The sequence below is a fragment of the Erythrolamprus reginae genome, chromosome 8 (assembly GCF_031021105.1).
Source record: "Erythrolamprus reginae isolate rEryReg1 chromosome 8, rEryReg1.hap1, whole genome shotgun sequence".
Lineage (NCBI taxonomy): Eukaryota > Metazoa > Chordata > Lepidosauria > Squamata > Dipsadidae > Erythrolamprus > Erythrolamprus reginae.
This window is the reverse complement of record NC_091957.1, coordinates 20,920,826-20,936,543: the sequence shown is the minus strand read 5'-3', so window position 1 is coordinate 20,936,543 and position 15,718 is coordinate 20,920,826. Positions and strand designations below refer to the sequence as shown.

Here is a 15,718-nt window from a genome sequence, read left to right as displayed (position 1 = left end):
CCCAAACGTCTGTGGAGATGGACTCCCAAAAGTCGGTGAAGCACTGCAGGCGCCCACCTATGGGAGTGTCCCGGAAGGAGTCATCTCTGTTTGCGGTAGCCTCCCCGGTTACCTCCTCGAAATGGTCTACGGGATTGCTGGAACTGTTGGCCCCTGTTCCCATAACCTCCTCGCTCGGTACGATAGGTGGGATTATAAGTCCCCTGTCCATATGGTCTGGAGGCCGGGGATGAAACCGAGGTGGTGTCTGAACGAAAGGACTGCCGTCGGTAATAAGGGGCTCCCCTCCTGTCCTGGCGCCTCGCAGAACGTGGTAAGACTTTCTTCTTGTCACGGTCCTCAACAAGAACCGAGTCCAGGGATTCCCCGAAGAGCTTGGAGCCCTGATACGGGGCCGCAGCAAGACGCCATTTTGACTTGGCGTCTGCCTGCCACGAACGGAGCCAAAGCAGGCGTCGTGCTGAGAGGTTTGATGCCAAGGCGCGGGAGGAGAACCTTGCTGCTGCTAAGGTGGCATCCGCGGAGAATTCTGTAGTGGCAATCAATTTATTCACATCTTGGCGCAGCCTGGCGTCCTCCGGGCCTAGTCTGGTTAGCATGTCTTTTAACCAAAGAATAGAGGCCCTGTTAAAGAACGATGCGGCCGATGCCGCTCTGAGAGACCAGGCTGTCAACAAATGCATTCTTCTGGTCATATTCTCCGCCTTCCTATCATCCGGCTTTAGCCCATCTGCCATGTCTGATGGTACGAGAGCATTAGACATCAAGGATGTCACCGGGGTATCCACTGTAGGATACTGGAGCAATTCCTCCACCTCAGGGTCGAAAGTATAAAATTTTCTGTCCCAGGCTGATGGTCCTAGGGCTGCAGTTGGCTGTTGCCAGGGCTTTTTGATGTTTTCTGCGAATATAGGAATGGCAGGGAGGTGTTCAGACTCCCTCTGGGGCTCGTTGATGAGCCTAGCTGCTGGCATGATGCCCACCTCCTGTGCTGCTGGCTTGGCTGAGTTGTCAGGAGTCAAGGTGGCCTTAGCCTTATTCAATAGGACTCTGAAAAGAGATTGCTTGAAAAGGCCTGCCAGTGGAGGCTGCTCAGGTAAGGTGGTCTCATCTCCTGAGAGTTCATCCTCCTGATCCATGGGCATCTCCCCCATGTCCTGCTCATCCTGGAAGGAGTCCTGCACAGATGTGGCTACCTCTGGCACAGTCCAAGGGCTCTGTCTGCTAGGTCTAGGCAGTGGTGAAGGCCTTTGTTGAGCGCCTACTGCAATGCCTTGCGAATATGCAGAGGCAATCATGTCTTGCAAGGATGGAGACATTGTTTGCCAATTGTCTGTGGGTCCTCTAAGGCCCGCTGCAGTAGGAGTAAATGTTGCAGCCTGAGTGGCTTGTGGCCTTGGTTGAATAGCCTGTCTAGTCCACTCTGTCTCCTGCCCCCCTTGTGATGGGGGGGGCGCTCAAGGGGTGATCTGGTGATAATCCCCCTGTCCCAGAGAGTAGCATGCCCTCTAATGGTGCTTCAGTGACCGAGGGGCTTAGGTGCTGAGTGGGAAACATACTGGAGGGGCTAAGACCCTGCTTGGACTTACTCATTTCCAGTTGGGCCTCTAGGGCCTTGATCTTTTTCTCAGCCTCCTTGAGGGCAGTTGCTGATTGTGATGATTTTCCCTTAGATTTGCTACTGTGAGATTTCTCCTTCCCCTTACTAATTGAGGGGGCAGCCGGTTCACCGGTATTGCTCTGGGGTAACTGCGACATTTCTGAGTCAGTAATTGATCACAATAATTGCAGTTGGAAATGGCTTCTCAATGTAAACCACGCTGTGAATGATTCAGCTTAGTGTCGCCTGCTTAAGGCGTCATAGCTGTCTGGAGCCCTGATTGGTTCAGGAGGGCGTGACCTATGCCCTCGGCTCCTTGTCATGCCCTTCCAAAATGGCTGCCCGGGAGGATAGATTTTGCCTTCTCATCCAATATGGCGGCCGTGACGTAGTCTAGGGGGCGAATAATGGCGGGAAAGGACTTACAGTCCAACAATCTGCCCAGTGCTGGTTTAGGAGGTAAGAAGACTCTCCCTGCGGTCTGTAAAAAACGGGCTCTCTTTGCCTGCCGCTTCCCAGCTATTTCGCTCTCCCCCGTTTTCCTCGATCGTTGCCTTAGGGCTGCCTAGTGCTAGCCGCTTGGGCGCCGCCTTCCAAAGCCGCCTCACAGCTGATGGACACCCCGCGGCTGTCCGGGGCTTCCCTTGCCGCCGCGCTGCTTCCAAAGCCGCCCTACGGCCGTTTGGAATCCCCGCGGCAATCTGAGGCTTTTCCCTTCGCCTCGCTGCTAGCCGCCGCTGTTAAAGCCGACTCCCAGCTGATTCAGCTGCTCGTGGCAAACCGGGGGTTTTTGCGGCTCCTCTCTGATGGCCGGAGCCGATCCTGGAGGTGTCTGCCTGCGCTGGGTGTCCAGGAGGGCAATTTGGACAAGGGGGTTATGATCGCGGGCGTCAGGGACCCCATACCAGCGGACCCTGTCGGCAAGGCAATACTCCGGGGAGCAGAGGCCTCTCAGGGTTTAACAAGTTGGAGAACTATACCCCAGAGGGCAGAGGCTCTCTTTCCAGGAACTCTTCTTCTTCCTGTAGAAATGGAGAAAAAAGGAAAAAAATTATTAGTGTACAAACTTTATTTTACAAGGAGAACAAAACTCATATGTCCCTACTCTATGAACTGAGTTTTTAAAACTGGCTAAGAGGGGGCAGTGGTGGGCGGGACATGTTAATTATGCTAATTTCTAAACTCAGTTCCTACCAATAAGACTGAAGTACTACCCCACGTTGGACTCTCTGAGCAGTGCAGTGGAGAAGTTGTGAATGCTCCAACACTTTTTAAAGAAGAGGTTGGATAACCATTTGTCTGAAGTGGTGCGGGGTTTCCTGCCTAAGCAGGGGGTTGAACTAGAAGACCTCCAAGGTCCCTTCCAACTCTGTTGTTGTTGTTGTTATCATATTAACAATACAACACAGTAAACGAGATCACTATGCTGGATTTCGTACTTTATCACCAGCCGGGCGCTTCCCAAGCACCTAGGACTGTGTGATGTAGCGGCGAATTATGTTTGCCGATCCCAGTAAAGTGGCCTTTTGCAATTGACAGGTGGAGATTTTGTCAATTCTGATGGTTTTTCAAATGTACACTGAGATCCTTTGGCACTGCGCCCAGCATGCCAAGTACCACTGGGACCACTTTCACTGGCTTATGCCAGAGTCGTTGCAGCTCGATTTTTAGATCTTTGTATTTCATTAATTTCTCTAGCTGCTTCTCCTCAATTCTGCTGTCTCCTGGGATTGCGATGTCGATGATCCATACTTTCTTTTTCTCCACAATCAGTATGTCTGGTGTGTTATGTTTCAAAATTTGGTCAGTCAGAAGTCCCACAGAAGTTTTGCTTGCTCATTTTTGATCACTTTTTTGGGCCTATGATCCCACCAGTTCTTTGCCACTGGTAGATGGTAGTTCTGGCACAAGTTTCAGTGGATCATCTGTGCCACAACATCATGTCTATGCTTGTAGTCAGTCTGTGCGATGTTTTTGCAGCAGCTGAGTATGTGATAAGTTGTTTCGTCTGTTTCTTTACAGAGTCTGCACTTTGGACCATCTGTTGAGTTTTTCATTCTGGCTTTGATAGAATTATTATTATTGTTGTTGTTGTTGTTGTTGTTGTTGTTGTTTATTAGATTTGTATGCCGCCCTTCTCTGAAGACTCACAAGATACAATGCAAACAATACAACAAATCTAATCAATTAAAAAATTACAAACTAAAATCCCAATATATTAAAATCAGTCAGCCAATTCATTCACAATCACACATCTCATTTAGTAAATGGGGGCGCTTGATCTAGTTGCCCCATGCCTGGCGACATAAATGAGTCCTAAGACTCTAGCAAAAGGCGAGGAGGGTGGGGGCAGTGCGAATCTCCATGGGGAGCTGTTTCCAGAGGGCCAGGGCCACCACAGAGAAGGCCAGACGACATTGTCTTACGGGACCTGGAGAAGGCCAACTCTGTGGGACCTCACCGGTCGCTGGGATTCATGCGGAAGAAGGCAGTCCTGTAAATTATTGTTGTTGTTATTGTTATTATTAAAACACTCTTTCAACCAATATTGGGGGGTTGCCTGCTAAGTTCCCAATATTTCTCACCCACATGCCCTCACCCCCCTAAAAAAATCAACATTCCTGAATTACGATTGTCTTCCTCCTGTTCAATCTGGGCAATTAACGTCCTCTCCTTGCCAGGGATGTCGTCCAAGCGCCTTCGAAGTCAAACAGACTTTTAAAGCCCCAATAATTGCTCTTCGTCAACACAGTTTGCTGACGGAGGATCAAATGCCCAATTAAGAGAAACCCGGGCAGAGACAGGAGCGTTGAAACCCTTTCGGGATCCTCGGCCTCGTTTTCTTGTCATCGCTAGCCGGCCAAGGACTCTGTCATCGGGCCAGCCGTGCCTCCGATACATCATTGTGAGGAATGCTCTAAAACCCACCTGGCTCGGCCCTGCCGAAGATGGCACGAACAGCGCTGGCTGGCTGGCTGGTAGGGCCGGCGTCTGAGAACCTGCCCAAGCCCAATTAGAAAAATCACAGCCTGCCTCAATCCGGCCTTGGCCTGCACGTTGATGGCTATTAAGGTGGCGTCTTCTCCACGCCAATTAGAGCAGCACCAAAGTTATCCTCGAAGGGAACTTTGACCCCACTTGGACTCCAAGAGACTCTAATCTCTAATCTCCACTCCCCAGTACAGTGGTACCTCTACCTAAGAACGCCTCGACTTACGAACTTTTCTAAACAAGAACCGAATGTTCAATATTTTTCTGCCTCTTCTCAAGAATCTTTTTCTACTTACAAACCTGAGCCTCCAAAACTGTAACCGGAAAAAGCGGGCAGAAGCCTCCATGGGGCCTCTCTAGGAATCGCCTGGGAGGAAACAGGTCCAGAAAAGGCGGGGAGAAGTCTCCCTGGGGCCTCTCTAGGAGTATCCTGGGAGGAAACAGGGCCAGAAAAGGTGGGGAGAAGTCTCCATGAGCCCTCTCTAGGAATCTACTGGGAGGAAACAGGCCCGGAAAAGGCGGTGAGAAGCCTCCGTGGGGCCTCTCTAGGAATCTCCTGGGAGGAAACAGGGCCGGAAAAGGTGGGGAGAAGCCAGACTATTTATGGGACTGCTTCTTGCCGCATACCTCCCAGAGACCAATAAGAGCACTCAGAGTTGGCCTTCTCTGGGTCCCGTCGATGAAGCAATGCAGGTTGGCCGGACCGCGGGGGAGGGCCTTCTCTGTGGCCGCCCCGGCTCTATGGAACACCCCACCACCACCCATAAGGCCATAAAGACCAGGCTTTGCCGGCAGGCCTGGGGGGGGCACACTTCATGGATGGTATATATGTATGGAATTAGGATTGTTTTATAATGAATGGGTTTCTTTTAATATGGGGTTTTATAGTTTTGGTTGTATTCGACTTCTTTTTATTGTTCTGTATTTATCTCCATTTCTTTTAAAATTATTATTGTAAACCGCCCTTAGTCCTTCGGGATTGGGTGGCATAGAAGTATGGCATAAATAAACACAGAGGTTTTTCCTTGCATAAGAACTCGTGCAAAGAAAGGGTAGAAAATGTAACTCCAGCACAAATGAGAACAAATGTTGGAAGAAGCCAATACGATTTCATGTCTTTCCTACTAATCCTAATCTGGGCCGTCTCAACTGCTGTGATAACCGCATGGATAGGCAGACCGTGGAGAGGTTGGGGTTTTTTTGGCAACGTTATACAAATGGTTGCCACTGCCTTTACCGAGACCTTTTTTAATTCTGACCACCCAGGCTACTTCTGCTGCCTGCAATTGGACAGTTGGAATCTCACCAGGCTCGAGGTTGACTCAGCCTTCCATCTTTCCAGGGTGGATAAAATGAGGACCCAGATTGTTGGGGGCAAGAGGCTGACTCTCTGCAAACCGCTTAGAGAGGGTTGTAAAGCCTTGTGAAGTGGTGTATAAGTGCCATTGCTGTTTTTCCTTTTTCCTTTCCTTCCTTCCTTCCCTCCCTCCCTACCCTTCCTTCATTTTTCCCTTTTTTCTTTCCTTCCTTCCTTCTTTCCTTCCTTCCCTCCCTCCCTCCCTACCCTTTCTTCATTTTCCCTTTTTTCCTTCCTTCCTTCCTTCCCTCCCTCCCTTTTCTTCATTTTTCCCATTTTTCTTTCCTTCCTTCCTTCTTTCCTTCCTTCCCTCCCTCCCTACCCTTTCTTCATTTTTCCCTTTTTTCTTTCTTTCTTTCTTTCCTTCCTTCCTTCCTTCCTCCCTAATTCCCTCCCTAACTCCCTCCCTCCGAGTGGTTAGAATGCAGTATTGCAGGCTAACTGTGCCCACTGCTAGCAGTTCAATTCTGACCGACTGGCTCTAGGCTAACTAAGCCTCCCATCCATCCGAGCTGGGTAAAACGAGGACCCAGGTTGTTGGGGTCAAAAGACTGACTCCATAAACCACTTAGAGAGGGCTGTGAAGCCTTGTGAAATGGTATATTAGCCTAAGTGTCATTGCTATTTTCCCTTTTCCCTTCCTTCCTTCCTTCCTTCCTTCCTCCCTCCCCCTCTCCCACCCTCCCTCCTGCCTTCCACTCCCAGTGGTTAGAATTCAGTACTGCAGGCTAACTGTGCCCACTGCCAGCAGTTTGATTCTGACCGACTGGCTCCAGGTTGGCTCAGCCTTCCATTCTTCCAAGGTGGGTAAAATGAGGACCCAAATTATTGGGGGCAAGAGGCTGACTCTGTAAACCATATAGAGAGGGCTCTAAAGCTTTGTGGAGCGGTGTATGTCTAAGTGCCATTGCTATTTTCCTTCCTTCCTTCCCCTCCCTCCTTTCTTCCCTCCCTCCCAGTGGTTAGAATGCAGTATTGCAGGCTAACTGTGCCCACTGCCAGCAGTTCGATTCTGACCGACTGGCTCCAGATTGACTCAGCTTTCCGTCCTTCCAAGGTTGGTAAATTGAGGACCCAGATTTTTGGGGACAAGAGGCTGACTTCATAAAATCACTTAGAGAGGGCTGAAAAAGCACCATAAAGCAGTATCTGAATCTAAGTGCTATTGCTATTGCTAGTTGTGTTGTAATCAAACCCTGCGATGTGCATGTTGTTAGGGTTTTTTAAAAAAAAGATCTTTCCCAACCACCTAATAACCACCATTGGCCTCACCATCTGAAAGTTTTGGAGTTCCATCAAAGTTTTCTTGTCCACAATGATTTGTCCCTTGAGCTTGCAATGGAAAGCTTCCTCCACTCGCCGGTAGAAGGAGACCTCCTCCAGAGGCGGTAACATCACCGGCATCTCACTGGGATGGACTGGGAGAACTGGAGATGACCGCCGTTCGGTAGCTTCTGAGATGAAAAAATAAATAAAAGGATTGCAAATGCGATCAGCCCTAATCTAAACAAGTGCAAAGTTGTTGTTGTTGTTATTATTATTATTATTATTATTATTATTATTATTAATTAGATTTGTATGCCGCCCCTCTCCGTAGACTCGGGGCGGCTCACATATCGCATATCGGGGCAAAGAACCGATGGGGACCAAGCTTTCTGAGACAACCCAAGAAAGGGATAGAAATATAGAAACATAGAAGATTGACAGCAGAAAAAGACCTCCTGGTCCATCTAGTCTGCCCTTACACTACTTCCTGTTTTTATCTTTCGGTAAAATAATATTTTCTCATGTTGCTTCTGATCTTTCCCCCCAACTAACCTCAGGTGGTGCCCCCTTGTTCTTGGGTTCATTTTCCTATTAAAAACACTGAGGATCTTGGGATTTTGGTGGACAGCTCAATGAATATGTCAACCCAGCAGTAAAAAAAATAAAATAAAAGCAAATTTCATGCTTGGCATGATTAGGAAGGGAATCGAAAATAGGTCAGCAAGCGTTGTATTGCCTCTGTACAAATCGATGGTGAGACCACACTGTACAGTTCTAGTCACCGCACCTCAAGAAGGATAGAACTGGAAAAGGTGCAAAAAAGGGCAACAAGAATGATCAAGGAAATGGAGCCCCTCCCTTATGAAACCAGGTTGCAACGCCTGGGTCTCTTCAGCCTTGAGAGACGGCGTTTAAGAGATGACTTGATCGAAGTGTATAAAATCATGCATGGGATAGAAAAGGTGGATAGAGAGAAATTATTTTCTCTATCACACAATACTAGGATGAGGGGGCACTCCCTAAAGCTCATAGGTAAGAAAGTGAGGACAAATAAAAGGAAATATTTCTTCACCCAGAGGGTCCTTGGTTCATGGAATTCACTTCCAGAAGAGGTCGTGACAGTTGTCAGCCTGGAGAGCTTCAAGGCAGATTCATGGAGGCCAAGTGTATCAGTGGTTATTGAAACGGATGTCCATGTGCCGCCTCTATGTTGGTTGAGGCAGGCAGGGTTCCCTTGGGTCCCATTTGTTGGGGGGTCAAAGGGAAAGGGAGGGTTTTCTCCTTCTGCTCAAGATCCCCATGGAGAATTGGTGGCCCCCTGTGGGACACAGAATGCTGAACTCGATGGGCTTTCATGCTCGATTTAGCATGGCTTTTCTTATGTTCTTATGTTCTAACCTGATCTTTGTTTCCAAGTCAAGTCAAAGAGCTGGGGAAAAAGAACTGCTTTACCTTTTAACAGGTCTTTAAATTCTTGCATTAAGACTTCATGGGTGACTTCAGCCCCAGGAAAGCCAGGGGGCCCTGGAGGACCAGGGGGCCCTGGAGGTCCAACGAGACCACGCTAGGAAGGGGGGAAAGGTGAAGAAATAGAAGATGGATTTTTTTTAATAGCACAACTAAAATATATGCAACAAATGTATTAAGGTAATGGAATTAAAATGCTTCAAACAAACAGCAAAAGATCAACGGTGCTGGTTTCATTAGCCAAGTCCCCAATTTCGTGGTTTGATTTGCACCTGGTCTAAGACCTCAAACAGAGGTTATTAAGTGGGGCCAAAGACTTACTTACTTACTTTCTTTCTTTCTTTCTTTCTTTCTTTCTTTCTTTATTATTTATTTATTTATTAGATTTGTATGCCGCCCCTCTCCGAAGACTCGGAGTGGCTCACAACAAGAAACAATACAAATCCAATGATTAAAACAAATTTAAAACACTTAATATAAAAAAACCCAATCATAGATCTCATACAGACCATGAAGATCATCCCCACTGCTTCGGCACAATTCTCCAGGGAATTGTTCAATATTGCTTCCTTCTGCGGTCTTTCCCCAGGGCGAACAGAATATGCGACAAGGAAATGACAAAATGCCAGGGATTGTTTGGACAAAGAGTTGGCCAAAGACTCAACTAGGATGGATAGCATCATGGATAGCCGCATGGTAACACCAAAAATCTATCTATCTATCTATCTATCTATCTATCTATCTATCTATCTATCTATCTATCTATCTTCATCCAATTATCCAACTATCTTCCTCCCTTCCTTCATAGAAGAAACATAGAAGATTGATGGTAAAAAAAGACCCCATGGTCCATCTAGTCTGCCCTTATACAGTATTATTTCCTGTATTTTATCTTAGGATAGATATATGTTTATCCCAGGCATGTTTATTTTGTTCCAAGCATCTACTACTCTTTTAGTAAAATAATATTTTCTCACCTTGCTTCTGATCTTCCTCCCAACTACTCAGATTGTGCCCTCTTGTCCTACTGTTCACTTTCCTATTAAAATCACTTCCCTCCTGTACCTTTTTAAACCCTTTAACATATTTAAATGTTTTGATCATGTCCCCCCTTTCCCTTCTGTCCTCCGGACTATAATATGGAGTTCATGAAGTCTTTCGTGATCAGTTTGATGCTTAAGGACCTTCCACTGTTTTTGTAGCCCGTCTTTGGATCTGTTCAATTTGATCTGTATCTTTTTGTAGGTGAGGTCTCCAGAGTTAGAAAATCCAAAGGCTACCATCCCACCCTGCAACATTTTAATGCATCAACATCTCGGTCAGCATTATCAAACACCACCACCGCCACCCAGGCTTGCAAAAGCTTCCAGAAATGACCTACTTTTTTATCTTTCCCTTTGCATTTCTTTTTGGAGTTGTTGCCTTCACCCGGACGCCGTACAAATGAAATCCATGTCCGGCGTGGATCAGTGAGGCGGGGGTCTGGGGATTCTAGCATCTAAAGGTCGAAAGGATGAAAAAGAAAGGACACTGAGATTCTTTGTTTGATTTGTATGAGTATCAAAAATAATAATAACAACAACAATAGAGTTGGAAGGGACCTTGGAGGTCTTCTAGTCCAACCCCCTGCTTAGGCAGGAACCCCTGCACTACTTCAGACAGATGGTTATCCAACATCTGCTTTAAAATTTGCAATGTTGGAGCATTCACAACTTCTGGAGGCAAGCTGTTCCACTGGTCAACCATTCTGACTGTCAGGAAATTTCTCCTTAGTTCTAAGTTGCTTCTCTCCTTGTTTAGTTTCCACCCGTTGTTTCTTGTTCTACCCTCAGGTGCTTTAGACCTGTGTTTCCCAACCTTGGCAACTTGAAGATATTGGAACATTGCTATCATGTCTCCCCTGGTGCTTCTTTTCATTAAACTAGCCATGTCCAGTTCCTGCAACTGTTCTTCGTATGTTTTAGCCTCTTTGTCTCTCTTCTCTGGACTTTTTCTAGAGTCTCAACATCCTTTTTGCATCGTAGCGACCAAAACTGAATGCAGCATTCCAAGTGTGGCCTTACCAAGGCCTTATAAAGGCCCTTCACGTGGTCTTGATTCTATTCCTCTGTTAATGCAGCCTAGAATTGTGTTGGCTTTTTTGGCTGCCGCTGCACACAGCTGGCTCCTATTTAAATGGTTGTCCACTAGGACTCCAAGATCCCTCTCACAGTTACTACTGTTGAACAAGGTACCACATATACTGCACCTGTGCATTCTGTTTTTCTTGCCTAAATGTAGAACCTTACTTTTTTCACCATTGAATTTCATTTTGATAGATAGCACCCATTGTTCAAGTTTGTCAAGATCCTTCTGTATTTTGCACCTTTCTTCTGGAGTGTTGGCTATTCCTGGTATCATCTGCAAATCTGATCAGTTCCCCATCGATCCCCTCGTCCAAGTCGTTGATGAAGATGTTGATGAGTCCTGGGCCTAAAACAGAGCCTTGGGGTACTCCACTGCATACATCCCTCCATGTAGATGTCGTTCCATTGAGCAGCACACGTTGAGTGTGGTTACTTAGCCAATTTTGAATCCAACTGGTGGTATTGCTGTTTATCCCACATTTTTCTACTTTACTTAATAGTAGGTTATGGTTTACTTTGTCAAACACCTTACTGAAGTCCAAGCAAACTACATTGACAGCATTCCCTTGGTCCACTAATATTGTCACTTTGTCAAAGAATGCTGTAAGATTAGTGTAGCATGATCTGGTTTTGACAAACCCCCCCCCCCAAAAAAAAACCACCCCAAAGCATTTGCATATCTGTAGGAATTAAAAAGAAAGTAGAAGGGGGAAAGAAGAAGGTAGAAGGAAGAGATGGAGATAGAGGGAGGGGAGTGCAACGGAAAGAAGAAATACAGTCTGACACACAGGAATCAAAATATGTGCAAAATAAGATACTGAGCGTTGACTGATTGAATTCAAATGTATAAATATACTGTACAGTGATACCTTGTCTTACAAACTTAATTGGTTCCAGGACGAGGTTCTTAAGGTGAAAAGTTTGTAAGATGAAACAATGTTTCCCATAGGAATCAATGGAAAAGTGATTAATGCGTGCAAGCCCAAAATTCACCCCTTTTGCCAGCCGAAGCGCCCGTTTTTGCACTGCTGGAATTCCCCTGAGGCTCCCCTCCATGTGAAACCCCACCTCCGGACTTCTGTGTTTTTGTGATGCTGCAGGGGAATCACAGCATCACAAAAATGAGCACTTCGCTGGCAACGGAAGTCTGAAGGTGGGGTTTCCCAGCGAAGGGAGCATCAGTGAAATTGCAGCATCACAAAAACACTGAAGTCCTCGAAACCCCACCTCTGAACTTCTGTGTTTTTGTGATGCTGCGATTTCACTGAGGCTCCCCTCGCTGGGAAACCCCACCTCCGGACTTCCATTGCCAGCGAAGCGCCTGTTTTTGCACTGCTGGATTCCCTTGCAGCATCACAAAACCACGGAAGTTCAGAGGTGGGGTTTCCCATGGAGGGGCGCCTCAGAGGAATCCCAGCAGTGCAAAAACGGGTGCTTCGCTGGCAACAGAAGTCCGGAGGTGGGACATCCCAGCAGCGGCGGTGGGTTTGTAAGGTGAAAATAGTTTGTAAGACGAGGCAAAAAAATCTTAAACTCCGTGTTTGTATCTCGAAAAGTTTGTATGACGAGGCGTTTGTAAGACGAGGTATCACGGTATATGGTATTGATGTATTTTAAGGTATGCATGTATTGATATATAATGGAATTGTGGGGGGAAATTAAAAAAAAATATTTATTTTTTTTAAAGGAAGGGCCATTTTGGGGCCAATTGTAAGAGATTCCTCCGTCTCTGTTGCCCCAGGCAGATGTTTTGCGGAACCACAGCTGTCTGCACATCGAGCCAAGAGGGGAACCCGAATCACTGCTAAGCGCATTCCACGGTAATTAAATAATTAGTGTCAATGTTAGATCCGTCAGGCACACCCTGCAGCCAAGTAGATTTTGCTGGCACTGGACCAAGACTCTACCGTTTTTCCCCAGGACCCCAAATTGCTATCCGTGAAACGAGAGGACTGATTCTCAAGCGTCATTTTTCTGGTTCACTCGTGGTATGCAAATAACTCCAGGGTGCCCTTAAATAAGACCTACTCTTGTTTCTCCTTCCTTAAGAGAGAGAGAGGGAGGAAGAGAGAGGGAGGGAGGGAGAGAGAGAGACAGAGCGGGACAGAGAGAGAAAGACAGAGACAAGAGAGAGACAGAGAGAGATAGAGAGGGAGAGAGACAAAGAGGAGGGGAGAGGGAGGGACAGACAGAGGGAGACAGAGAGAAAGAGAGAGGAGAGGTAGAGGCAGAGGCAGAGAGAGATAGAGACAAACAGAGAGACAGAGAGGAGGGGAGAGACAGAGACAGACAGAGAGACAGAGAGGAGAAGAGAGAGAGAGACAGAGAGAGGAGGGGAGAGCGGGGGAGAGAGAGACAGAGACAGACAGACAGACAGAGACAGAGGTGAGAGACAAACAGAGACAGATTGAGAGATAAGAGAGACAGAGACAGAGAAAGACATAGAAACAGAGACAGAGACAGACAGAGAGATGAGAAAGACAGACAGAGAGAGGCAGAGACAGAGAGACAGAGAGGAGGGGAGAGAGACAGAGAAAGAGAGAAAGAGAGGAGGGGAGAGGAAGAGTGAAAGAGGCAAAGACAGAGAGAGAGGAGTGGAGAGGAAGAAGGAGAGGAAGAGGGAAAAGAAGAGGGAGAGAGACAGACCGAGAGAGAGAGAGACAGAGACAGAGACAGACAGGGAGACAGAGATTAGGGGAGAGAGTGAGAGAGTGAGAGAGAGAGGGGGAAGGGAAAAAACCCACTCTAGTCAATTTAGACAAGCCTGAGATGGAGGCTCTTTTAGCCAATAGTGACAGTCTGTCCGTGTGTTTTTCTTCGTTGGATTGAGAGGTCGGGAAGAAAACTTTTCGTTTCAATATTCGTGCCTCTCAAAAACCCGTCTCGACTTAGATCAGCCTTCCAAGAACTGTTGTTCCTGGACTCCAGTCCCATTGTCCTTCAGTGTTGACATGGTGGCTAAAGCTTGCGGAAGCTGGAATTCGACCACATGTGGACGACCACAAGCCAAAAACCTTGCTTGCCCTGTAACGGATGATACTCTTACCCAAGTGCAAAATAAATATAATTGGGGCCTTTTGCATTGCTAGGCTTCAGTGACGGACTGCCAAATTCTTTATTGCCATATTGTGGGCGGGGCTTATTCTGTGGGTGTGGCTTGTTGACCATGTGACCAGGCGGGAGTGGCCTGACAATCATGTGATTGGGGGAGTGGCTTAAAGGTCATGTGACTGGGTGGGAGGGGCTTACCAACCAAGATAAGTTTTCAAATAGATGCTTGTACTCTTTTTTCAGTTGATTAAGTCCCATTATTTGAATAGGCACAAAAAGGACAAAGGATAGACAGCATTATTGGTTGAGGAGCACAGTCACATTTTAAGGTTTTGTACTGAACCCACAAGGTTCCGTATGATAACAGATTAGGCAAGCAGCTCAATTTTCTTTAATTGCTATAAAGGATCAGTGTGATAACAGATTAGGCAAGTAGCTCAATCTTCTTTAATTGCTATAAAAGTTCAGTATGATAACAGATTAGGCAAGTAGCTCAATTTGATAACAGATTAGGCAAGTAGCTCGTATGATAACAGATTAGGCAAGTAGCTCAATGTTCTTTAATTGTATAAAAGTTCAGTTCTAGGTAATGATAAAAATGATTAAAGCAGTTACGGGTGGAAACATGCTATTTAATTATCCCCTATTTTAAAAGGAATTGAGGATCACACAAAGGTACTAGAGAAAGAAGGACAATAAAAAAAACTATTAAGATAGAGATAGATAGATAGATAGATAGATAGATAGATAGATAGATAGATAGTTGATAGAGATAGATAGATGATAGATAGATAGATAGATAGATAGATAGATGATAGATAGATAGATAGATAGATAGATAGATAGATAGATAGATAGATAGTTGATAGAGATAGATGATGGATGGATGGATGGATGGATGGAGAGAGAGAGAGAGAGAGAGATAAAGATAGATATAAAGAAAGAGGGAGAGAGAGAGAGGCTTTCATGGCTGTCTATGAAGTTAATTACTTCCCAATCCTACCCCAGTTAGTTAATTAACCAACCGGGGATAATTACCTACTTTGGCGCAGACAACCACAGCTTAGCAATAAATGGCATTTTTAAGTATTTTTGAGACTCTTGTCAGAACAAAGGAGCTATTAGTGGTTTTGAAGACTGCCGCTATTGTGATGGCAGCCCTTGAAGCTGGGGAATTATCAGCTTCGGTTCCAGGCCGGGCCAAGAGACACAACACCTGCGAGTTGTGTGGGGCACCACATCGTCTGCAACTTTGCAAATGTTGGGGTGGTGGCGGTGTCATTCAATAAAATGGAGGCGGCCACCGGGGGTATATTGCCACTACCGCCGCTCCTGATGCACTGTGCGCACAGCTTCGGTTCTCTTGAGTGCGCGGGTGCATAGCATGCGCAGAAGCAAAAATTCACCGGAAACTAATAAATAAATAAATGTCCCCTCACAAGATTTTGCTTCTGCACAATAATAATAATAATAATAATAATAATAATAATAATAATAATAATTTATTAGATTTGTATGCCACCCCTCTCCGAGGACTCGCTCATGAAGCAAAAATAAGGCAAAATAAGGAAAAATGAAGCAAAAATACAGCAAAAAGATGGTGTGTACCATATGTTTCCAAGTACAAGAGGCATCCAGTGATGGGCTCCTACAGGTACGGTAGAAAAAGTTTGATTTTTTTCCCTGTTTTTTCTCTGGGTATGTTTTTCCTAAAGCAGTAAATGAGGTTGAATGTGTATAATTTTAAAAACATATAAACCTAGAAGATTGCCGGGGGGGGGGGGAACCTCATGGTCCATCTAGTCTGCCCTTATACTATTTCCTGTATTTTATCTTAGGATGGATCTATGTTTATTCCAG

The 15,718-nt window shown here is 46.1% G+C and overlaps 1 protein-coding gene across 1 annotated transcript in view; it reads right to left on the bottom strand.

Annotated features, from left to right (window-relative positions):
* C1QTNF12 (C1q and TNF related 12) overlaps window positions 1-15,718 on the bottom strand; it is a 38,508-nt gene that overhangs the window by 13,518 nt on the left and 9,272 nt on the right. The window contains exons 2-4 of the mRNA XM_070759209.1: window positions 10,063-10,179; window positions 8,667-8,778; window positions 7,221-7,402 (exon numbers count right to left, since the gene is read on the bottom strand). Of these exons, the coding sequence (XP_070615310.1) occupies window positions 7,221-7,402; window positions 8,667-8,778; window positions 10,063-10,179 (411 nt within the window). The remainder of the gene's footprint in view (window positions 1-7,220; window positions 7,403-8,666; window positions 8,779-10,062; window positions 10,180-15,718) is intronic.